Source organism: Cornus florida, unplaced genomic scaffold, assembly GCF_030987335.1.
Source record: "Cornus florida cultivar Cherokee Brave unplaced genomic scaffold, ASM3098733v1 CherokeeBrave_3.0.0_Hap2_Chr06, whole genome shotgun sequence".
NCBI classification, from domain to species: Eukaryota; Viridiplantae; Streptophyta; class Magnoliopsida; order Cornales; family Cornaceae; genus Cornus; species Cornus florida.
This window is the reverse complement of record NW_026775576.1, coordinates 107,266,306-107,291,808: the sequence shown is the minus strand read 5'-3', so window position 1 is coordinate 107,291,808 and position 25,503 is coordinate 107,266,306. Positions and strand designations below refer to the sequence as shown.

The window sequence follows — 25,503 nt, the reverse complement described above, 5'->3', positions numbered from 1 at the left end:
AATATAGTTCTTTTATCTCGCTTTTAGTTAATAAAAATCTTCTATTATGTTGACTAATGTGTACTTTTTTTGTACATTAAATATTAAAAATTTTATTAAGGTTTAGAATAGTTTATTTTTTCTTATTGTTAAAACCATTTTCTTATTTTATTTCAATGAATATATAAAATGCAAAAAAACTTATAATTAGAAAAAATATCATCATTTTTGTAAAGTAAACCGTTTAGTTAGACACATAAATTTTATATGAAACACCAACTTAATTTACTTTATATTTTCTATTATTAGATTATTATATGCAACAAGATTATATTTGCAAGGTGAACCATTCAATTAGATACATAGATTTCATATGAAAACAACAATTTATTTACTTTATATTTTCTATTATTAGGTAGAACAATTCAATAAGACACGATAATAGACACGATAAATTGAATGCATATTATAGAAATAGTTTTAAAAATTTGTCGCCTAACCAAAGAGACAGCCATATTCGAAATGTAAGAAATTCAATAAAGAAATGAAAACGAGTGGCAATTGACATAATACATCTAAGAATGATAGACTTCATGGCCAGGATTTTAAGTCAAAATTGAATAACAAATGTATAATTGTTTACAATACTTTTAATTCACTTATTTATTTGTTTATATATATATTAGCTTTAATTACGTGCAACTGCACGTATGAGTTTCTAATATATATATATATATATATATATAAAGTAGGATTTTGTTATTCCATAATATATCTTGTGGCCTAGAAAGCACAAATACGGATAAGGAACACAGATACAACACAATACGGGTACGACAATATGGTAAATCTCAAAAAAAAGATACGAGTACAGTATCATACGACAATAAAAAAAATTAATAAAATATATATATATATATATATATATATATAATTAATTTTAGGTCATTTTTTAAAATATATTATAAATCTAAATGCAATCAATAATACTCCTGTAACATAAAAGTTCATTTCACAACATATAAAACTAGATCATTTGGTCATCACTTAATAAAATTTAAAATATTTTTAACAATTATATTATGTTATTACGGTTGGAAAAATTAAACAATTATACGAGTTAATTTCACTGACGTCCCCTTAAGTTTGGCCAAATATCACCCTCAAACATCTTTCGAAATTAACCATCACTCATACCACAATTTTCTTTTTATAAATCTAAATGCAATCAATAATACTCCTGTAACATAAAAGTTCATTTCACAACATATAAAACTAGATCATTTGGTCATCACTTAATAAAATTTAAAATATTTTTAACAATTATATTATGTTATTACGGTTGGAAAAATTAAACAATTATACGAGTTAATTTCACTGACGTCCCCTTAAGTTTGGCCAAATATCACCCTCAAACATCTTTCGAAATTAACCATCACTCATACCACAATTTTCTTTTTGGTTACTTTTTTTTTTTTTTTTTGTTAAATAGGTGCAAAATGACAATTTTATCCCTATTTTTTAAATCTATTTTAATCCAAAATATCAAAAGCCTGAAATAACCAAATTGCCCTCATTTATTACTCTATCACCCCCAAAACTCTTCATCTCATTCTTTTCTCCATAAATATATATTTTTTGGTGTACATGATTAGATATATATATATATAAAGAATTTTTTTTTTTTTTTTGATAAGTCTATATAAAGAATAATTTTAAAAAATGATTACTATAAATTAGTTGGTTTTAAAAAATAATTATAAATTAGTTGGTACGAATAATGAGAAATATATATGTATATATATAAAGAATAATTTTAAATTTATAAAATGTAATCAATTTTTTTTTTTTTTTTTTGGATCGTTGGACATGAACTCACAAACACTACTTACACACTCACTTTGAAAACACGGATCCTCCTCATCCACTATGAGATACCACTGGACTAAAAAACCCTTGGTGGATAAGTTTAAAATATTCAGTGTTGTGTGTGTGTGTGTGTGTGTGTGTGTGTGTGTGTGTGTGTTGGGGGGGGGGGGGTCCACAATAAAGTAAATGATGACTTCCAAAGTAAGCTTTATATCTTGGCGTGTGGAGGAAGGCTGCACTTTTGAGCTTACATTGAAAGCTTCTATTTGTGCCTATAAATACTAGTGTAACTATTGCTCTGTTAGATACTTCACAAAATACATCAATAAAAGCTCATTTGCTCTCTCATCTCTCTCTCTCTGAATATTACTCTATACATACATATATATTTATTACACATTATCAACACAAGCTCTATCCATCTGAGATTTGAAGAAGAAGTTTTCTCTCCCTCTTTCTATCCCAACTATATATCTCTTTTGTGACATTAGCTTTAATAGATTGTTGGGTTGGTTTGCTTTATCGAAGAAACTAATATTTCTAATTCCAAAGGGTAAGAAAATTTTAATTATGGATTATTGTTCATAAAATAAATTTGTTCGCTTAAATGATATATGTGCTTACACTATGGTTAGTTCTACCACCTTTATTATTTAATAATCTACTAAGTATAGTCGGTCTTACCACCTTTATTATTTAATGATTTATGGTCGATTTTACCTCCTTTATTATTTAATAATTTATTCATTATGGCTGGTTTTACCACCTTTGTTATTTAAATAATTCATATTATATTATTATTTCTTTTAATGTCATTTTATTTATTTATATACTATTCTAAATTATATTTTTATATTGTTACATCTAGTTATTCAAAAAATGTCAAACTTGACAAAGTTGGAATTCGTGGCCTTGGATATTTCTGGCAAAAATTATTTATCTTGGATTCTGGATGCTCAGATCCATTTAGATGCCATAAGCCTTGGAAACACAATTAAAGAAGAGAATGATGCATCATTACAAGATAAAGAGAATGCCATAATTTTCCTTCGGCGCCATATTAGTGAAGAACTAAAAACTGAATACCTCACTGAAAGAGATCCATTGTGTTTATGGAACAATTTGAAAGAAAGATATGATCATCAAAAAACAGTTTAAAAACTGTGGCTAAATATAACTCTGTCCTATTTAAAATCAGTTTTACATTGAAATTATGTGGTGATACCATTACTGATGAACTTTTGTTGGAAAAAACATTCACCACATTTCACGCCTCGAATGTGCTCTTACAACAACAATATCGAGAGCGTAGATTTAAAAAATATTTAGAGCTAATATCATGTTTACTTGTGGTAGAGCAAAATAATAAGCTTTTGTTAAGAAACCACCAGTTTCGTCCAACTGGATCGACACCAATCCCTGAAACATATGTTGCCTCATCCCGTGGTCATGGACACAGACGTAGACGTGGTCGTGGTGGTAGAAATGGCTATAATAATGAATATGGTCGTGGTAAAAATAACTACCATAATAATGAATATGGTCGTGGTAGAAATCATTCGTATTACCGTGAAGGATATCAATCCTCACATTTTCGCAATCAGAGATCCACACCATATTCCCAAAGGAGAGATCATAATGAAATGAAATAGGTAAAAGGGAAGGATGTGGCTCAACCTCCTAAGGCACATGATAATATTTGTTATCGGTGTGGCATGACAGGGCATTGGCAAAGTATTTGTCGCACACCTAAGCTTCTGGCTAAACTTTACCAAGTCTCAATGAAAGAAAAGGGGAAACAAAAGGAAATGAATTTCTTTGATTATGATGAGCCAGTTGATATCACAAATCTGAAAATGAATTTCATTGATCATAATGAGCCAGTTAACATCACAAATCTGGATGTATCAGATTTTTTTGAGGACCGTGATGGAAAAATAGACTTCCTGATTGGTGATGAAAATGTCCACACCAATTAATCATATTTTCTTTTCATGTTCTGTCTACTATGTTTTTATTTCCTTGTATTAAAGTTTTTATTTTCTAGTTTGTATTAAAATTTTCTTTTGTTATAAAAGTTTATTTTCTGATAAAGAAATTTGCATGAATAGGAATGGATCTAACTAGTTCCAAAATAAATGGAGAAGATATATGTCTTGCAGATAGTGAAACGACACACACAATCCTTCGAGATCAAAAATATTTTTCTCACTTAACTCTGACAGACGCTAGTGTCAGTACAATATCAGGTTCCACCGACTTGATTGAAGGCTCCGGACAAGCCAACGTCATTTTACCACATAGAACAAGATTACAAATCAATGATGCCTTATATTCTACAAGATCTTGGAGAAATCTGTTGAGTTTTAAAGACATGCGTCGTAATGGGTATCATATTGATACCGCAAATGAAAGAAATATGAAATATCTCTACGTTACTTCCATTACCTCATGCAAGAAGCAGATAGTAGAAAAACTCCCTGTTTTCTCTTATAGGTTATACTATACAACCATTAGGATAATTAAGTCTAATGTTGTGATACATAAAAAATCATATAACTCAAAACTTTTTATGCTTTGGCATGATCGACTTGGTCACCCGGGGAGTACAATGATGCATCGAATTATTGAAAATTCACATGGACACCCACTAAAGGATCAAAAAAATCATCTTACCAAATAATCATAAATACACCGCCTGCTCACAAGGTAAGTTGATTATCAGACCATCCCCTTCAAAAGTCATTGTTGAATTTTTCCCATTTTTGCAACGAATTTACGGAGATATATGTGGGCCAATTCATCCACCCTGTGGACCATTTCATTATTTTATGGTCTTAATTGATGCATCAACACGATGGTCACATGTTTGTCTGCTTTCTACTCGTAATGTTGCATTTGTTAGACTTCTTGCTCAAATTATCAAATTAAGGGCACATTTTCCTAATTACCCAATTAAAACAATCCGTCTTGATAATGCCGCTGAATTTTCTTCTCAAACTTTTGATGATTATTGCATGTCAGTTGGAATTAATGTTGAACATCCTGTTGCACACACTCATTCTCAAAATGGTATGGCCGAATCTTTTATTAAAAGACTTCAATTAATTGGTCGTCCTTTACTTATGCGAACAAAATTACCTGTTTCTGCCTGGGGTCATGCCATATTACATGCTGCATCATTAGTTCGTATATGACCAACTACTTATCATAAGTACTCACCATTGCAACTTGTTTTTGGTCAATAACCAAATATCTCCCACATACGAGTTTTTGGTTATGCTGTATATGTTCCATTTGCACCACCCCAACGCACTAAAATGGGTCCTCAATGTAGACTTGGAATTTATGTTGGTTTTGATTCTCCGTCTATTATTAGATATCTTAAACCTCTGACAGGTGATGTCTTTAAAACACGATTTGCTGACTGCCATTTTGGTGAGACTGTTTTCCCACCATTAGGGAGAGAAAAGGTACAGCTGCAACGTGATCTTACTTGGAATGCCTTGGAATTGTCTTATTTTGATCCTCGCACAAATCAATGTGAACGAGAAGTTCAGAGAATCATTCACTGGCAAAATGTTGCAAATCAATTACCTGATGCATTTACTGATACAAATAAAGTAATAAAATCACATATACCAGTTGCAAATATTCCAGCACGAATTGTTGTCCCTGAGGGACCTACTGTCAGTAGTAAATGCATCTAAAACATACCTGAAGCATGGCAGATCAGTCGGTGCAAAAGATATTGTTCCTCGTAAGAGGAAATCACAAAGAAAAGCTGTCACTCCTGAAGAGGCCACAAAAGGAGCAACAGATATTATTGAACAATCTGAGATAATAGCCTTTGATAAGGCGGAGGCTCTTGATGAGCCTCAGGTACCTAAAAATGATGAAATTATAAATGTTGATAAGGCAAAAACAACAGATAATGATATGGGCCTCGATGAGGTACATGCCCTTGATGAGGCACAGGTACCTAAAAATGATGAGATCTCATTAAATTATGAAACGAGATGGAATAGAAATGAAATTGTTGTCGACAACATATTCTCATATTTCGTTACTTTTGATATTGATAATGAGGATCTGGAACCTCAAAACGTCGAAGAATGTCGATGAAGAAATAATTGACCAAAATGGAAAGAAGCGATACAAGCAGAGCTAAATTTATTAGCTAAATGTGAAGTATTTGGACCAGTAGTCCAGACACCTGAGGGTGTAAATCCTATTGGGTACAAATGGGTATTTGTACGAAAGCGTAATGAGAAAAATGAAATCGTGAGATACAAAGCTCGACTGGTAGCTCAAGGTTTCTCACAGAAACCTGGTATTGATTATGAGGAAACATACTCCACTGTGATTGATACACTCACATTTAGATTCATAATGCATTTGGCAGTCATTGAAATATTGCATATGCATCTCATGGACGTGATTACAGCATATTTATATGAATCACTAGATAGTAATATTTATATGAAAATCCCAGAAGGATTTAAAATGCCTGAAACAAAACCACATAATATGTACTCGATAAAATTACAGCGATCCTTATATGGATTGAAGCAATCTGGACGAATGTGGTACAATCGCCTTTGTGATTACTTACTCAAAAAAGGGTATGTAAACAATAATATTTGTCCATACATTTTTATTAACAAATCAGAATCTAGTTTTGTTATTGTTGCAGTATATGTTGATGATCTAAATCTTGTGGGAACATTGGACGAGATCGAAAAGACGACCACTTATTTAAAAAAAGAATTCAAAATGAAAAATCTTGGAAAGACAAAATTCTACCTTGGGCTGCAGGTTGAACATTTTTCGAACAGTATTCTCATCCATCAATCAACATATATAGAAAAGATTCTAAAACGTTTTCATATGGATAAAGCCTATCCATTGAGCTCTCCAATGATTGTCCAATCACTTGACATCAAGAAAGATCCTTTTCGTCCTCCAGAGGATGATAAAGAACTCTTTGGTCCTGAAGTACCCTATCTCAGTGCGATTGGTGCTCTTTTGTATCTTGCAAATTGCACAAGACCTGACATAATTTTTCCAGTCAATTTATTAGCAAGGTACAGTTCTACACCAACCCGCAAACATTGGAATGGAATCAAACACATATTGCGATATCTACGTGGCACAACTGATATGAGATTGTTTTATTCAAAAGCATCAAATTCTCAATTAATTGGATATGCAGATGCCGGCTATCTCTCTGACCCACATAAAGCCTATTCACAAACAGGATATGTGTTTACCTGTGGCGGCACTGCTATATCATGGTGAGCTATGAAACAGACAATGATTGCAACTTTTTCAAATCATTCTGAAATACTCGCAATTCATAAGGCAAGCAGGGAATGTTTTTGGTTGAGGTCAATGATCCAACATATTCGAACAACATGTGGTCTCTCATCAATAAAAGAAAGCCCAATAGTATTATATGAAGATAATGCGGCATGCATTGCACAGATGAAAGAATGGTATATTAAAAGTGATAGGACCAAACACATCTCACCAAAATTCTTTTATGCGCATGAACTCCAAAAAAAAGGGTGATATTGTTATTCAGAAGATACGTTCATGTGAAAATCTAGCAGATCTATTCACTAAAACACTTCCAACTACAACATTCAAGAAGCTGGTGTACAACATTGGAATGTGTCAACTAAAGGATCTTCAAGGTTGAACTAATGAGGGGGAGCAATTGATTGAATAGGTATTAGCATACTATACTCTTTTTCCTTCGTCCAGGTTTTATCCCACTGGTTTTCCTAACAAGGTTTTAATGAGGCAGTTTTAATCTATGTAATACCATTTTCAGATACACAAGAATACTGTACTCTTTTTCCTTTGCTAAGGTTTTATCCCACTGGGTATTCCTTAGCAAGGTTTTAACGAAGCATATTCTTTATATATATGTGGGGTCCACAATAAAGTAAATGATGACTTCCAAAGTAAGTTTTATATCTTGGTGTGTGGAGAAAGGCTGCACTTTTGAGCTTACATTGAAAGCTTCTGTTTGCGCCTATAAATACTAGTGTAACTATTGCTATGTTAAATACTTCACAAAATACATCAATAAAAGCTCCTTTGCTCTCTCATCTCTCTCTGTGAATATTATTTTATATATACATATATATTTATTACATACAGTATGTTATTAACTTATTCCGTATTATGGTTGGAAATGTATAGCGAGTATCCGTAGTATCGATATTTATAAAATGTATATACTAAACCTAGGGATGTCAATTTTTACCGTCCCGCCCCGCTAATAACGGATATGGGAACATTTTTTATACCGTTGGGACGGACATGAATACAAATTTTGTACCCGTCGCGGGTCATGGGGCAGGTAAGGGTTCAGTATACATATCCTAGGAGCCCCGCCCTGCTAAGCATATAACTATATTTAATATATATATATATATATATATATATAATATTAATAATTTATTTTAGCAGCTTATCCAGTTACTTTGTATTATATTTGCTTTTGTTTTGGTTATGGTAGAAGTTGGAGTTTAGAACTTCTTGTGATTTGATTGTATTAAACTTTTATTTTTATTTATTATATATATGTTTTTCATACTTAAATAGCAGGAGTTTAAATTTAAAAAAGTAAGAAAAAATATATATATTAATAGTACAGGCACAAAAATACAGTAATTTCCAACGGGGCGGGACGAGATTTAAAGAAATTCGCTCCAAACCCCGTTGCCATACCTGACTAAACCCTCCAAAGTTGCCATACCTGACTAAACCCTCGAAAGTCCTCACTCTCTGTTACGCTATATATCTAAAACCCTAACATCCGTTTTTATTTCTTTTTGAAAAGAGAAACCCTAACATCTTTCTCTCCCCCTAGCGCATCATTCTCTCTCTTCCAATTCCAAGTTTCAACCATGGGGCGTGTCCGCACGAAGACGGTGAAGAAGTCCTCTCGGCAAGTAATAGAGCGTTATTACTCGAAAATGACTATGGATTTCCACACAAACAAGAAGATATTGGAAGAAGTGTCCATAATACCCTCCAAGCGCCTCCGCAACAAGATCGCAGGCTTCTCCACCCATCTCATGAAGCGCATCCAAAAGGGTCCTGTTCGGGGCATCTCTCTCAAGCTCCAGGAGGAGGAGAGAGAGCGACGCATGGACTTCGTCCCCGACGAGTCCGCTATTAAGACTGATCGTATCGAGGTCGACAAGGAGACCATCGACCTTCTTGCTTCGCTCGGCATGACTGACATGCCCGGTATTATGCTCAAACAGGACACCCCTGCCCACCAACTGCCGCCGTACGTTGCCGGCCGTGGCTACGGTGCCCCAAGGAGGTACTGATCGGGGCTAATTAAGGGCTTTTGCTTAATAATTTATTTTGTCTCTTAGAGACTATTTTTACGTTATATTTTTAATCGGATGTTTTACTTATTTATTTATTTTTAAGTAACGGGAATAATTGTTACCTTGGAGCAATTTTGATGTTATAAGTAATGAGTTTGTTGGAACAAGCAATTTTTTTGTTAATTCTTATGGGCATTTGTCCTCCTCCATTGAAAATTGAGATTATAATTTATGGGGGAAAATGGCGAATATATAGCTTTTTTTTTTTTTTTTTTTAGCAACATTTGTGGATTCATACTTGAGATGATCTTAGGTTCTAGTTTTGAGATCTGTTGAACGGTTTTGTTGTTATGATTTTGGGTATTCTCTAGTTATATGGTAAGAATGCAAAAATTATTGTGGTTTATTTGCTGAGAGGTTTCAATCATAGTTGTTTGATAAGAGACTCTGGTTGTAGATGCAAGTTTTTCTTACAAAGACGGCTTTTGACTGGTAGTTGGTAGACTTAGTTCTTTGAGAAAGGATACTATTGATAGTTTCAATAGGTTGGGGGATGTTAAAGTAATAAGTAACTTAGGTTCTATTTTGTTAGAATTAGTTTGATGATACTGTTGGTAGTAATAATTTGTTTGCTTGGGATTTACAGATTCATTTAAACTATTTTCATCTTATCATTTTTTAATTTGTTTGTTCTTGTTCATCCTTTATGGCATAGAATGTTTGGTTACTAGGAAACAAGAGTGTGGCAGTAAGACTAGAAAGGATAGAATTAGAAATGACCACATCCGGGAGATGGTTGGAGTAGCATAAATTGGAAATAAAACAAGAGAAAATTGGTTAAGATGTTTTTGAAATATGCAAAAATGACCTTTAGAGGCGCCGGTTGGGAAGAGTGATGTAGTGCACATTGAAGGTAATGCTAAGGAAAGAGGAAGAAAAAATTAACGTTGGAAGAGTTAGTAAAGAAAGATATGATAGCTTGTGTTATGGCTTTTCAGACAAAGCAGAATGGAAATATAGGATTCACGTAGCAACTAGCAACCCAAAGTGGTTGGGAAAAAGGTTTGTTGTTGGTTCAATTAGGACATTTTAGTATAACTATTTTTCTTTTTTTCTTTTTTCTTTTTTTTTGTTGCTTCTTGTCAATTTTGGTATAATAACAGAGATCAGTGTTTTATATCGAGTTTTTATTAGAATTTTTTTTTTATGTTACAGTTTTTATTTTAGTTTCTGGCTTATGATCGGATCATAATGTATTTATGGTTTCTTCAGGACCATTTTGATGTTTGTTGATGATCATTAGCTTAGCTTCTGGTTTTAAATGGAGATTATAGTGTGAATTGAACTATATTTGATTAATTTTCGTGTTATGTTAGGAATTGAGAATGGAGATTGTAGTTCATTTTAAGTTGTTTGGAAATATAAATTTTGTCTACAAATTATCACTGATACTAATTTTGGCTTTAGTTCGTGCCTTGCTTGGTTTAGATGTTCAGATTTTATTTTTTGTGTGGACGTTGGTTGATAGATTTGTGAAGGTGATGGAGAAAATCTATTTCTTGTTGTGAAAAGAAAACATGCTACATTTATTTCTTGTATATTGCCTCGTGAGCATTTGATATATAGCTTAAAACTCATTAATCTCTATTCAGTTGTTGTTTAGCTTTGGCCCTGGATTTTTAATTGAATCTTCTATTGTTGGTTAATAGAGTTTCCTTTGTGTTATTTAACAAGGATTTTTATAATGGAGAGACGAATTGGTTCAGGTAAAAATATATCTATTTCATTATGTGGATCACCTTTATTCCCAACAAATGGTGTTGATGGATTTAGTTTGAGGTATACTCTTGCATGTTTATATGGCAGCCCTTATTATTATACACCTCTTCTGCATACTCTTATGATACATATGTAGTTTGTCCTATCTGTGTTTAACTTTTTTATGATTGGAGTACTGGGAGCAAGTTATTAGGGGTGCACAAAAGAACTGTAGAATCAGAACCGGAATTGTGAGAATCGGAAATAAGGAACCGTTGAGATTCAGTTTCGGTTCTGGTCTCACGGTTTGATTCCAGAACCGAACCGAACCGTAATATATATATTAGATTATATTATTAATATTAATAACTCTAATTTATATACTTTTAAAACAAAATATTTTTAGGGCAAATCATTTCACCCTAGTTCTCGACTCTGAACTTGCCCTCTCTCTCTGTGTCCGTCTCTCTCTCTCTTTCTCTCTGTTCGTCTCTCTCAAACTGCAAAATCTACAAGAATCAGAAGTTCAAAACCCATATATTTCAGATCTACAAAATCTACGAGAATCTGAAGTTCAAAACCCTTATATTTCAGATCTGTATGCAAGAATCAAAAGTTCAAAACCCATATCAGCATATCATTTCAAGATTGTTCGAAAAATCAAAACCCATATCTTTCAGTTTCCATCGCCCGCTGTTCCAGTTCAGGTTCGCCGTTCGCTATTCGCTATTCGCTATTCGCAAGCTTCAGCCGCTGTCTCTCAACTCTCAAGCTTGCCCCCCTCTCTCTATGCAACTGCTAACTTGTATGTATGGGTTTTCTTTTAATGTTTTTTTTTCTAAATCAAGGTCTGTAATTCTTGTTTTGCAAACTAAAATCAAGTGTAATCTTTTTTTTTTTGTGTATGCATATATATATATATACATATATCAAGGTCTGTAATTCTTGTTTTGTAATCAAAACCCATATATATTCTTGTTTTGTAATCAAAACCCATATATATATATATATATATATATATATATATATATATATATACCATGGCTGGAGATTTGCGAAGCACTTGTTGAGGATTTAGCCGCTGTCTCAGCAAAAGTCTTCTTAGATCTGGTCTCAGTTTGGTCAACAGTTCCATGAAATTGAACCGGTTTCACGGTTCGGTTCCATTGCTCACGGTTCCGGTTCAGGTTTCGGTTCCAGTTTCATTTTTTAGGAACCGATTCCAGTTCCGGTTCCGATTCCAGTAGGAACCGTACCGAACCGAACCGAACCGTGTGTACCCCTACAAGGTATGTGTAGTTGATGATAATTTGAACTTTTATTTTGATGTTTTTTTTTTTTTTTTTGGTTGTCATCTTTGTTTGACTTGACAATATAATCGAGCAATATGATGATTCTGATATTTAGTATAATAATGCATTTTGTAATAATAAAAAGGTTGGAAGAAGCAGGGATTCTTCATGACTTTGGTGGTGGTTTTAACATACGTATCACCCATCCCATGACACATACTATATTTTTACCTCAATATGGACTGATTGTTTTAACTGGCGAGTTGTACATGAAAGGACTTGATTGCCATGTTGAATCGTCTTAAAGACCATTTTACAGGGTGTACTTCTGCATATTGTATTTTGTGTTCCTTTCGTAGGGAAGAAAAAGAAGAGATGAAAGGATAGATGGGACATTTTAGGAAAGAGATTGTGTCTTTTTTTCATTTTGGTTATGAGAAATTGAAAGATAAAGTTTTAAATTATTTTTATATATCTAATAATAAAAATAATTTAAAACCCAAAAGGAAATTTTTTTTTATTTTATATAATTTAAAACTTATATAGTTGAGGATAGTATATAATTTAAAACTTCTATAATAGTTCACTTCTCAAGAGTTAAACATATTTAAACTTTTATAATGTTGCTTTAGGCTCTTATTCTAATTGCTAATTGTATATAAGAAGAGAATTTGATGGAGCTAATTAAGATGATTAATCCAACAACTTTGATCTCTATATTAATGTAGGAAAGTTAGGTGAATGATCTTTTAAAATATCAGTAACACGTAGCCTCATTGTGCAAGCTTAAATAAATTTTTGGAAAAATTATATTTTGGTGACCAAAATTAAACATAATTGCTCTATAATGACCTTAAAGTCAAGAAAAGGTGAATAGTGACCAATGCTGAAACTTAATTGATATTGACTGACCATTTGATGGTTTATTATCTAAATAACCTTCTCATAATATATTATTATGTAAGTGGACAAATTTACTCTCTGCATTAACCTAAATAAACAATTAATTAAATTGACTAACAAAAGACTGATAGATTATTAGCGTGAGTCTTTGAAGAGAAGACCAAGATGGGAGAGAACTGAACACAAATGTTCTACATCGTTTTCTTCAAGGTTCTAAGAGGTAAGACGAGAAAATTGTAAATTTTCTTCTTATTCATTATTTTCAAAGGATAGTTATTATACTTTATAAGTTGATTTGTTTGAGAGATCTTCCTTAAAATATAAGATTGTAATTTTTAAGATTTTTTTAATATTACTGAGTTATAGTTTAAGAAATAATGACCATTGTTGATTAATTTCAAAATTTTGCCAACTGTTTATGAGTGTTTCAAAAGTATACACGTCAATGGTTTGCAAATATGAAGTTGTTATTGAGATTGTCTATAGCCCTAAACACATCCTTGTATGTAGGCATGAGTTTAGAATCATCCAGAAAAGATGATATATTAAAGCAACAAAGTGAAAAGGGACCCGCCAAAATATTCTATAAAGAGCATTTTGGGATAAAACTTGTTTTCTTGATTTGCCAGTGTAAATGTTTTTGTTTTCACACTGGAGAGCCTTGAAAAATAGATAAATGGTGAAAAATAGATAATATTGATAAAGAAATCTTAATTTTTTAAATTGGTAAATTGTAAACTAAAAAGGAAAAAAGAAAACGTTGGATTAGAGAGAGAGAGAGTAGGAGGATGAATTCAATGAATTATTATTTGTATTGGATGGCAATTTTGTCACTAAAATTTATTTTGAAAATATTTATCAAACATTTAAATGTTTTTGACCAAATTATCCTCAAATGGTCACTTAAGATCAATTAAGTTTTAACATTGGTCACTATTCACCTTTTCTTGACTTTAAGGTCACTATAAAGCAATTATGTTTAATTTTAGTCACTAAAATATAATTTTCCGATAATTTTTCATATGGGGTAATGGAAATTAATTTAACCAGAATCATCACACGTTTGAATCATGAATAACTAAAATTTAACAAGTGGGTTGCAAAAACATGTAATAAACAATGCTAATTACAAACAAAATAAAATGATATTGTCAACAAATAAATAATAATTGCTTGTTTACCCTTTGGTGGAAGGTGCTGGCAGAGAAGGAATGAATACTCATCTTCACACCAAAATAAAATCAGAGCAAATTATTGGAATGGCTTAACTTTGTCATCATAATTGTTATTGAGAAGTGTATGTGCCATCCACTTAACAAACAAAATTGTTCTTGAGAGAAATGGCTTGGGTTTTTCTCAATTGTTGGAAGTAAAGTACTCCGTAGTATCGGAAGAACCCAATGAATGCAGCTAACGGGGTGGCCTAATTCAAGTGACTTCCAATGCATCCAACGGCAGGTGCATGCATTGGGTTCAGATATCATGTGATGTTGCGCTTTTCGGGTAAAACAACCTTTCTTTCTTTTTTTCTTTTTCTTTTTTAAAAGATATTGGAGTGATTGCCAAGATTACACCTATTCTCAGCCTTCCCATCTTACCATCCAACAATTAATTATACAAGTTTATGACAAGGCAGTGGATGAATGATAAATTATTATATTGCACTAGATCATTGATACTGGTCACCAATTCTATTCAAATTTTTTGATCCATAAAATGATTTCGCAAAAGTTTATCAATATAGAGTTAAAATCATTAATCCCCTATCTATTTTTAAAATGGTGCATAAGTAAAATTTTTAAAAAATTATGAACTAACAAAATTTGTGAAATTACTTCAAGCCCGTGACTAACTTTTTAAATAGGTTGTGAAATATTAAATTTAACCTCACTGTTTAAACAACAGTCTAAATTAAATTGGCACATTGAATATTAAATGGTCTTAGACCATCTAATAATTTATTGTGAAAAAATATTTTCTCCAAAAATATCGCACTAGGCCATGTTTATGTGGCGGACTAATTTACCCTCGTTCACTTTAAAAGTAGGCTAACCTAGTCCACCTATAAATCATTTTTCACGTGAAAATTTGAACTTTCAACAATCCTAAAAGCGAGAAAATATTACTAAGCTATTTGTTCATGGTTGGTGAAATGAAGACAAGTGCTATTACTTATTCATATGAGGTCACTAAATTGTCTTCAAGCACAATCAAGGACGGATCCAAAAATTGTCAAAAGAGTTGGCTAATATTCTTTTGGTTGGACTAATACTAGTAATATTGTTTTCCGCTGAACTACAATTGCCTTTAAAAAAATAAAAAACAATAATAATAATTTGGATGGGCTCAAGCCCACTAGTCCCCCTAAATACGCCCCTGCACCAACACATCCACCCTTGCACAACTTTGCCTTTACAGAAACTCCTTGTACAATAGTGACAAGATACTATGTATTCTTTTTTAGTTTAAGATATAAGAGAGAAACTTACGGTTTCCTTCAATTTTTTTTTTTTTTTTTTTTTTTTACATGTTAGCTAAAAATACTTTTGGTAATTTTTGTTATCATTTGAATAATTATATAAATATTATCAGTGGGTGAGACATAAATTAATAAAGATTTGCATTTTGGATATTTGTTGTAGGTAATGTAGCATGCATCTAAAAGTAAAAATTTGTTATATATTCAAAACTTATATAAACCATCACTAATTCGTCACTGCATTAAATAAAAATAAATAATAATAATAATAATAAGAAGAAGAAGAAGATTTTGTTACAGTAATACGGAGTAGATAATATCGGCATATAGGATTTTAACCAACCCCCAAAATATATATAATATAGGTTTTCATTCGCCCGCCCCCTATAAATTGCAGAAATACCAAACCATCCGAGTCCTCAGTTCCGCAAACAGAGTAGACTAACAATCTCTCTATTACGTTATATATATATATATATCTGAAACCCTACCATCCTTCTCTCCCCAAAACCAAAATCAAAACGTTGCTCATCATTCTCTCTCTTTCAATTCCAAGTTTCAACTATGGGGCGTGTCCGCACGAAGACGGTGAAGAAGTCCTCTCGGCAAGTAATCGAGCGTTATTACTCGAAAATGACTCTGGATTTCCACACAAACAAGAAGATATTGGAAGAAGTGTCCATAATACCCTCCAAGCGCCTCCGCAACAAGATCGCAGGCTTCTCCACCCATCTCATGAAGCGCATCCAAAAGGGTCCTGTTCGGGGCATCTCTCTCAAGCTCCAGGAGGAGGAGAGAGAGCGACGCATGGACTTCGTCCCTGACGAGTCCGCTATCAAGACCGATCGTATCGAGGTCGACAAGGAGACCATCGACCTTCTTGCTTCGCTCGGCATGACTGACATGCCCGGTATTATGCTCAAACAGGACACCCCTGCCCACCAACTGCCGCCGTACGTAGCCGGCCGTGGCTACGGTGCCCCCAGGAGGTACTGATCCGGGTTTTGCTTAATAAGTTTGTTAGTCTCGGTTTCTGTGGAGACTATTTTTAATCTTATTTTTTATCGGATATTTTTTTATTTATTATTTTTAAGTAAATTGAATAATTATTACCATGTTGGAGCAATTTTAGTGTTATAAGTTATGTCTTTTTTATGTTTCTTTTTCAATAATAGAGATTTTAGAGTTCAATAATGTGTTTATTGGAACAGTGTATTTGTCTTTATTCATTGAAAATGGAGATTATAATTGATAGGAAAATAAATTTGAGATTATAGTTCTATTTTTACCTTTTAGCAACATTTGTGGATTTATCTTAGGGAACGGTTTTGATGTTATTATTTTGGGTATTTACTAGTTTGATTGTAGGAATGCAAAAATTAGGGTCAAGTGCAAAAAATCTCCCAAATTATGGGGAAACTTGCAACTAACCTCCTAGATTTCTAAAATCCAAAAATGCAAGGAACCTCTTAATTATGTAAAAAAGTTACGGTGAAAGGTGAAAGTTGACGTTAAAAACTAGTTGACTTATTTTAAAATACGATCCATCATCTCTGAGAGGTGAGCAAGTTCCGGTGAAAGTTGACGTTAAAAACTAGTTGACTTAAAATACGATCCATCATCTCTGAGAGGTGAGTGACGGCATTGTGGGCGAGCTCGGAGGAATGTGCTTAGATCGGCAGCGAAGCGGCAAAGTGATAGTGGCAGAGAGCGTGAATAGCTGTGAAATTTACGGACGGAACTTCGGTGGTCGCCTGTAAACTTGGAAGGGAGTGCAGCAACGAGGAAGCAAGGATGGTTGTGTTGAGGATGGAGTCACGGCTGGTGAAGCATGTGTGGTTTATGGATGATGGCAATTAGATGACACTAGTGCAATAGTGATAGCGGCAAGCTGCTTATTAAGTTTTGCAATTTGGTCGCTGATGAAGACCAAAGTTGGGTACTGCTAGTATCATTCTCTTCTTTTTTTTTTCTTTTTTTTTATTTATAAAGTTGGGTAATCTATTATGCAAGTCTATATATTCATGCATATGCATGTTTGTAACTTCCAAAGTACATATATCTGAACAATTTTTTCAGTTCCAAATACTCCTACTTTAATGTTGCAAAAGAATGCAAATGTTCTTACAGGTAATGCAATTCAAAAAAGTAAATCTATATACTCTTTAACCTCCATATATACAAACCCATTTCAATAATCTTCTTCAACTTCCAAAACCAGCGAAATCTGTAGGAGAAATAATGTTGGGTTGTCCAAACCAATTTAAATATTAAATGCCGCCAATCGATACGTTTAATCATCTATTGGGTTCTATCTCCAAGCTCGGATGCTATTTGGTTGTGTTTTTGCTGTATAAGAACATGGGTTTTGCTGGAATCGAGCCTGATTTGTGTACATTGAACACTTTGATCAATTGTTGTTGTCACTTGAATAATGTCCATTCTGGGTTTGGTCTTTTTGGGGAGATTTTGAAGAGAGGTTTGAAGCCAGATCCAATGACCTTCAGTACACTGGTTAAGGGTTTGTGTATGGAAGGTAGAGTTATGAATGCAGTCCAATTATTTGACCGCCGTCATTACGAAGAGGAGAGGAACGAAGGCCGGACCAGCGCTGGGTCGGTTCCGAGAAGGAGCGGTGGGTCAGTTTCTGGAGGGGGAAGCTGCCGCGCTGCTTTGCTACTGCCGCCGACAACCTTTGGTCTCCGCCCATATTGCCCGCTTTCCTGTTAATCGCCGGCGTGCGCAAGCCGCCGTCGCCAACGCCGGGTCTGTCACCGCTGTGCCAGTCTCTGATTTGCGCCGAAATCGCGACTTCTCTAGTTACTGTTCTGCACCGCCGAGCTCTCCACCGACCGAAATCTCCACAACCGTGCTCTATACCGTCGAGCTCTCTCTCGCTCGCCGGCTGCCATCACCTTCACCCCTCTTTCTCTCTCGCTCGGCGGCTACGACGATGATCAATGCAATTTTCGACGGCAGCGTATGGTTTCTGATGACGAATGAACAGTACATATATATATCTATATATATATGTGTGTGTTTATGCAGAGCTGTTAATAAGTCAATTTAGGAGGGTAGCATCGTCTTTTTTCTTTTCCTGTGGCCTGAGTGGGCAAATTGTAAAGGAGGTTTTTTTTGTAGTTTCATACGAGTAGTTGCAAAACTCCCATATTTCAGGGATTTTTTTGTACTTAACCCCAAAAATTATTGTGGTTAATTTGCTGAGAGGAACTCTGGTTGGAACCATTACGAAGACAACTTTTGACTGGTATTTGGCAGACTGTCTTTGAGAAAGGATACGATTGATAATTTCATTGGTTGGGGGATGTTAAAGTAATAAGTAATTTAGGTTGTATTTTGTTAGAAATAGTTTGATGATACTGTTGGTAGTAATTTGTTTGCTTGGGTGACTTACACATCCATTTAAACTATTTTCGTCTTTTCATTTTTAAAATGAGCCATACTTTATGGAACCTTGGCAACTAGGAAACAGTATAGTCATAAAGTGAGTGAGGCGGTAAGACCATAAAGTATAGAATTAGAAATGACCACATCCGGGAAGATGGTTGGAGTAGCACAAATTGAAGATAAAACAAGAGAAAATCGGTTAGGATGATTTCGACATATGCAAAAAAGACCTTCAGATGGGAAGAGTGACATAGTGCGCCTTGAGGGTAACGCTAAGCGGAGAGGAAGACCAAAATTAAAGCGGGAAGAGTTAGTAAAAAAAAATATGATAACTTGTGCTTTGACTGAGATTATATTGCGTTTTAGACAGAGCGGAATAGAAGCATACAATTCATGTAGCCAACTCCAAGTAGTTGGGAAAAAGGTTTGTTGTTGTTGGTTCAATGAGGACATTGTAGTATAACTATTTTTCTTTTTTCTTTTTGTCAATTTTGGTATGATAATGGGTATCAGTATTTTATATAGAGTTTTTATTAGAATTTTTATTATGTTACAGTTACTTTTATTTTAGTTTCTTGCTTCTGTTCGGATCATAGTGTATTCATGGTAGCTTCAAAGCCATTTTGATGTTTGTTGATGATTGTCATTATCTTTTGGTTTTAAATGGAGATTATAGTGTGAATTGAACTTTATTCGTTTAAGTTTTGTATTATGTTAGGAATTGAAAATGGAGATTGTAGTTTATCTTATGTTGCTTTAGAAATATAAATTTGGTCTAAAATAGGAAACACTGGGATGTTATGACTAATGGTAATTTTGGGTTTAGTTGATGGCTTTGGTTTTTAAGATGTTCAGATTTTATTGATTATTTATGTTTATTTTTATTTTGTTGTGGACATTTGTTGATTGATTTATGAAGGTGATGGAGACAAATTATTTTCCTTCTTGTGAAAAGAAAACATGCTTCTTCTTTCATATACCATTGTCACCGATTTGTATGTAGACTTGTGAGCATTTGATATGTTGATTTGAGTGGGTTATGTTGTTTTAATCTTAAAACTCATAAATCTCCATTCAATTTGTTGATTAGCTTTGGCCATGGATATTCAATAGAGTTGTGAATTCAAATAATAGTACAGCTTCCTTGTGTTGTTTAAAAAGACACAAGGAATTTTGTAGGCGGTGACAGGAATAATGGAGAGACGAATTCAAGTATGGGTTTTTTGTTGTAATGTTTGTGGGAGGGAGGGGTTTGTTAAGAATAGAATACGATGATTGTGTTATTTAAGTAGTAATGCATTTTGTAATAGTAATAAAAAGGAAGGTTGGAAGAAGCAGTGATTGTTGATGGGTTTGGTGGAACGAACATACATATCAATGATCCCATGACAGATATATTTACCTGTGTTGAGTGGGAAGTATAATGAAATATGGACATATTGATTTAAGTGGTGAGGTGTCCATGAAAGTGAGTTACTCTCATGTATTATTTCTGAAAGAAGACCGTTTATGGGTATACGTAATGATTTTGTGATTACTACAATGCATATGGTATGACGGGGACTTGGGAAAAATGATACAGTTGAGGCAACAACTTCCCTCTCGTTTCCACCACTTTACATAATTAATTATACGTTAATGGGTAGTCACATGTTTAGTATGTAGATAAGTTGTTGGCTTAGAATCAATTTTGGGTGAACTTAGTCTCGTGCTAATTTATATTGTGTGATTAAAACAATATATAGGTAGCCTATACATTGTTGGTTGCCTTCAAAAGTGACCAAAGTGTAGTATCACTAATACTCCCACCAATTCATTTCATCGGAATCTTATAAGACGGGCATTAAGGGGCCTAGTTTGAAATTATTTTATTTTATTTCCAATTAAATGCTTGACATCTCTATTTCAACCATACTAAATTGGCTTTTAAGTACATTAAATCACAATGTACCAACCCTATTAAGTGAGGACAACATTTTAGGGGTAGCGACTACTAATATTGTTGAGAAAGCAGAAGTGAGATGACTTATATTAATTATATGGTATTGTAAGGTTTATTTTTATTACAATAACCAATATATATATATATATAATTTCTTATAAAAAAATATATATAGAAAAAGGGGAGGTACTACACCTATAAGCAGGGCGGAGCCAATGCATGCCCGGGGCAAGCCGCCCATCCCCTTATATATGTATCAATTTTTTATTATAATTCTTTATTATTATTATGTAGTTGAAATTTTAGTCTGGTCTCCCTAAAATTTTTATTTACTAAAATTATATCTTATTTCCTTTTCTTTTTTTTTTTTTTCTGGCAAACAAAGACCATTACATAGATACATTATTACAGGCATTCATAACAAGGAGTATAAGAACCCCAATGTACAACCAGAACCACATCAAATTGAAGATGCATACACAAAAACGTAGTCACACTGTACACAACAAAAATTCCATGACAACGGTACGGCACACGAACCCATTCAGACAAAGCAGCCATGATATCAAAACCCGTAGGAGGCCCCATGGGGTCTACTACTTTTAAGGTCAACCATGGATCAAAAAGTCGACTTGGGCCGAAGGATAGATCCAACGAGGCCCAAAAAACAGAGTTGGGTCCACACTAGAAACTGGGCAAGAAAAATATTTCAACCCACGTGATAATGATCAATGTCTCCACTACAGGTATCGATGCGCAAAACTCCAGTCAAAGCTTCCTTTGCACGCCTCGCTGGCACCGTAATGGTGAAATTAGACTTCAAAAGCTGATCAGATGACAGCCTGGGTGGGTCCCCACGCCTTCGAGAAAGATCTGAAGACGGGAACTGGAACAGACTGAACCACGCCGGCGACGAAACGTCAGTCCTCATTCTGGCGACAATAAAATAACACCGGCCACCCAAGATATCCCCAGACCATTCCTTACTTCACCAACCACTTCTTCTTTTTGGGATTCAACCAACTAACCTTGTCATCAACATTCAATTCTTCTCAATTTAAGACAAGACATAATTTGCTCTACCAGCAGTGTTGTGTTGGTATATATATATATATATATATGGTTTGAAGAAGAGTATTTATTTCCTTACAATAAATTTCTTAATTTAATATTTATAACTTATTAATATACTAACATTCTAACACTGTCCACTGGCTCAATCTCACAAATAAGTAATAAACAATCACATAAATATCACACACAATTTGACAAATAATTCCCATCATTTATCAAAAAATTGCGCTGTTCCATTAGTCCTCCTTAATAAGGAGTTAAAATGACAATATTGTCCATATGTAAAATGATTTATATTCCAATATTATATTATACTAATAAAAGTGTACGGTATTGTTTTGGCCAATCAAATAGAGGCCGGAGCTCTAACAAAATTGCACAAAATTATAGTAGAGTATTAAAACCAGAGGTTAAGTGCCAACATAAACCACCCACAATCAAACATCAACATTATGAAGTTACCAACTTCCAATTAAATTCAAGACACAGATTTAAATCCTCAGGGAGTTAAAAAAAGTGTTAAACAAATAATCTCTCCTATAAATCTTCAACTTCTTTCTACTCTCGTGGATACAAATATATTTCTATTATATATACTTATTTGTTTAGACATGCAGCATGCTTATGATTATGGTAGGACTTTACATGAAATTTTTACATATGCACCATGCACCTATATATTACTTTGAGAATGTATTACATTTCTTTCAAAATGTAACACTCGCTACTTTGAGTATATATACTTATTTATTTGGAGTATGCAATACATTTATTTTAAAATAATGAGCATTGCATTCTTGAAGTAAAGAGTGTTAGAGTGTTTGGTATTTTGTATTTTGATGAAGAACAAAATACGAAAAGCATGTATCAATTTTGTATAGATTTAAAACTACTTGAACTTTCGACATAAAATTGTTAATTTCCAAATAAATGCTTGACAACTCTATTTCAACCATACTAAATCATGATAAATTGGCATTTAAGTACATTAAATCACAATGTACCAACCCTATTAAGTGAGGGCAACATTTTAGGGGCAGCGACTACTAATATACTAGAGAAAGCAGAAGTGAGATAACTCATATTATTTATATGGCATTGTAAGGTTTATTTTTATTACAATAACCGATATATATATATAATTTCTTATGAAAAAAATAGAAAAAAGGGCAGGTACTACACTGGGCAGAGCCAATGCATGCCCGGAGGCCGGGTCAAGTCGCCCATTCCCTTATATATGTATCAATTTTTTATTATAATTTTTTTTATTTTTTATTATGTAGTTGAAATTTTATAGTATGGGCCCCTTAAAATTTTTATTTATTAAAATTATATCTTATTTCCTTTTTTTTTCCCCCTCTTTTACTCTTCAAATTCCTATAATTTTATGTATGTAACTTTTTTATCTTTTCTTATTTACATTTATTGTTGTAATTTTATAAACTCAATATGGTATATGAGGTGCGTCAGGCGCGCCACGTCAAAATTGTACCCACCCAATCAAATATAATATATTATCTAGTTATGAATAATTTTGCAAATAGGTGAATCAACTTTTTTTTAAATGATACATTGTCATTAATCGGACACACCAATAACTTAGAATACCCAGCGCACTCAATATCTACTCGCCTAAAGATAGCACTGTACAACATTGGTACATGGTATATCTATCTAAGAATTTATAGGGTTGTAGCTGGATCTGTTGGAAAATGGGGGTTTAGCTTTAATTAATACATATACACACACAGCAGCAACACCGACTATCTAAGCAATGAATGAAGGTTTCCTGCACTTGGTATTATATATATATATATATATATATATATATATATATATATATATTGCCAATATTTACTCCATTGCTAGTAATGTTTTCCTTTTCTGCACCCATCTTGGGATTTTTCCAACAATTAATACATGCGCTGCCCCTTTACTCTCTCTCTCTCTCTCGTTTTCTACCATTCCAGCTCCTTCAATTTAATTCAACTCTCCTCCTCCTCTGTGATCCACCTCTCACCCTAATTAAGTCAAGCTTTAAAGTGAACCCATCTCTCTCCCTTTGGAACTCCTCTTATATGTGTGTGTGTTCGTGTAAGTATATATAATGGCCTCAGAGGTTAAAAACCAACAATCACACCCACTTCAACAAGACCATGTTAGTGTTAGCAGTGATGGTCTAGTAACCGATTACAGCCTACCCAGTCTCCGTCAAACCATCTCGGTCACCCTTGATCTCTTCCACCCTTCCTTGCATACACAACTAGAAAACCCTTGTCGTCTTCATACTCCGAAGTTATTCTTACTCAAGGTATATATATATATATATATATATATACATCTTAATGTGATCAAGTTTATAATATATAGTTGGATTAATTAAATTGTTCCTTGATATTATTAATGTCCATTTATTTATTTAATTCTTTTAGGCTGCTGGTGATCAGAAGAAGATATATATATATATATATATATATATATATATATATATATATAATCTCTTACACGGAGTTATAGCTAGTGTGCGGCAAAAGAGGTACTTGGAAGCAGGCACAGGCACAACCACCATGAGCCACAGAAATGGGAAAGAGTCAAAACTTGAGTTGAAGCTAAATTTATCGCTGGCCGGCAGGGCTAACCCACCCCCTGAGTCAGCATCATCAGAGTCTCCGATATCACCGCCGCCAAATTCATGCGTCTCTTCAGAGATCAACCAAGATGGTGACGAAACCCTCAGTTACACCACCAATAGCCCCGAAGCCACCTCCATGATGCTAGTGGGTTGTCCACGCTGCCTCATGTATGTTATGCTCCAGGAGGAGGACCCCCGGTGCCCCAGATGCAAGAACACCATTTTGCTGGACATCATCAGTCAGAATGCCACCCCCACCGCCACCACCAGCACCAAGAATACCAAGAAAGCTAACTAGCTAGAGTAGACTAATTACTCTTTCAAATTTCTTATTTCTATACTTAATAATATTTGGTCATCAAGGACTTTTTGTTTTTTGCCTTCAGGTGATTGTGTTATTTCTACTCCACTTTTAGCTTGTTAGGTGCAAAGTGGAGCTTTCAATAATACTTTTTTCTCTCTGAACCATTCGGTATGGGCAATTGGGTGTGGCAGTTTAGTAAGAATTCTCTCTCATTTGAGAGAGTATATTTTATAGGATATAGTCCGCACAATCTTTACGCTATTGCTATTTTTAAATCACAGCATCCTTACCTCCTACTTTTGGTGGTTCACGTATCTTCCCGTTCCCTCCTCAGGAAGACAATGTATATGACCTTAACTTCAATGCCCAAATTTTCTTACAAAATTTTTAGGTGTCCTAGCCTTTTGTGAGGGTTTTATCATCAATCACATCATAGCCATGCGATTAGATATACGCACACAGGTGTTAATTTACATATGTATGTGTGTAAATTACAGGTAGGAAA

General features: G+C 33.8%; 1 protein-coding gene and 1 pseudogene across 1 annotated transcript; both read left to right on the top strand.

Moving 5' to 3' along the window:
• The first annotated feature begins 8,609 nt into the window (after positions 1-8,609).
• Positions 8,610-16,832, top strand: LOC132313759 (uncharacterized; annotated as a pseudogene).
• Positions 16,833-23,716: 6,884 nt separating this feature from the next.
• On the top strand, positions 23,717-25,199 carry LOC132313758 (uncharacterized). The gene is made up of 2 exons (XM_059812689.1): positions 23,717-24,373; positions 24,495-25,199. The coding sequence occupies exons 1-2, from the start codon at positions 24,170-24,172 to the stop codon at positions 24,990-24,992; spliced, it is 702 nt and encodes a 233-aa protein (XP_059668672.1). The 5' UTR covers positions 23,717-24,169; the 3' UTR covers positions 24,993-25,199.
• The last annotated feature ends 304 nt before the right edge of the window (positions 25,200-25,503 follow it).

Excerpts from the sequence above, each read along its gene's own strand:
- LOC132313758 (XM_059812689.1), top strand. The coding sequence starts at position 24,170 with ATGGCCTCAGAGGTTAAAAACCAACAATCACACCCACTTCAACAAGAC. Across the intron at positions 24,374-24,494 it reads CGAAGTTATTCTTACTCAAG|GCTGCTGGTGATCAGAAGAA; the intron begins GTATATATATAT and ends TAATTCTTTTAG.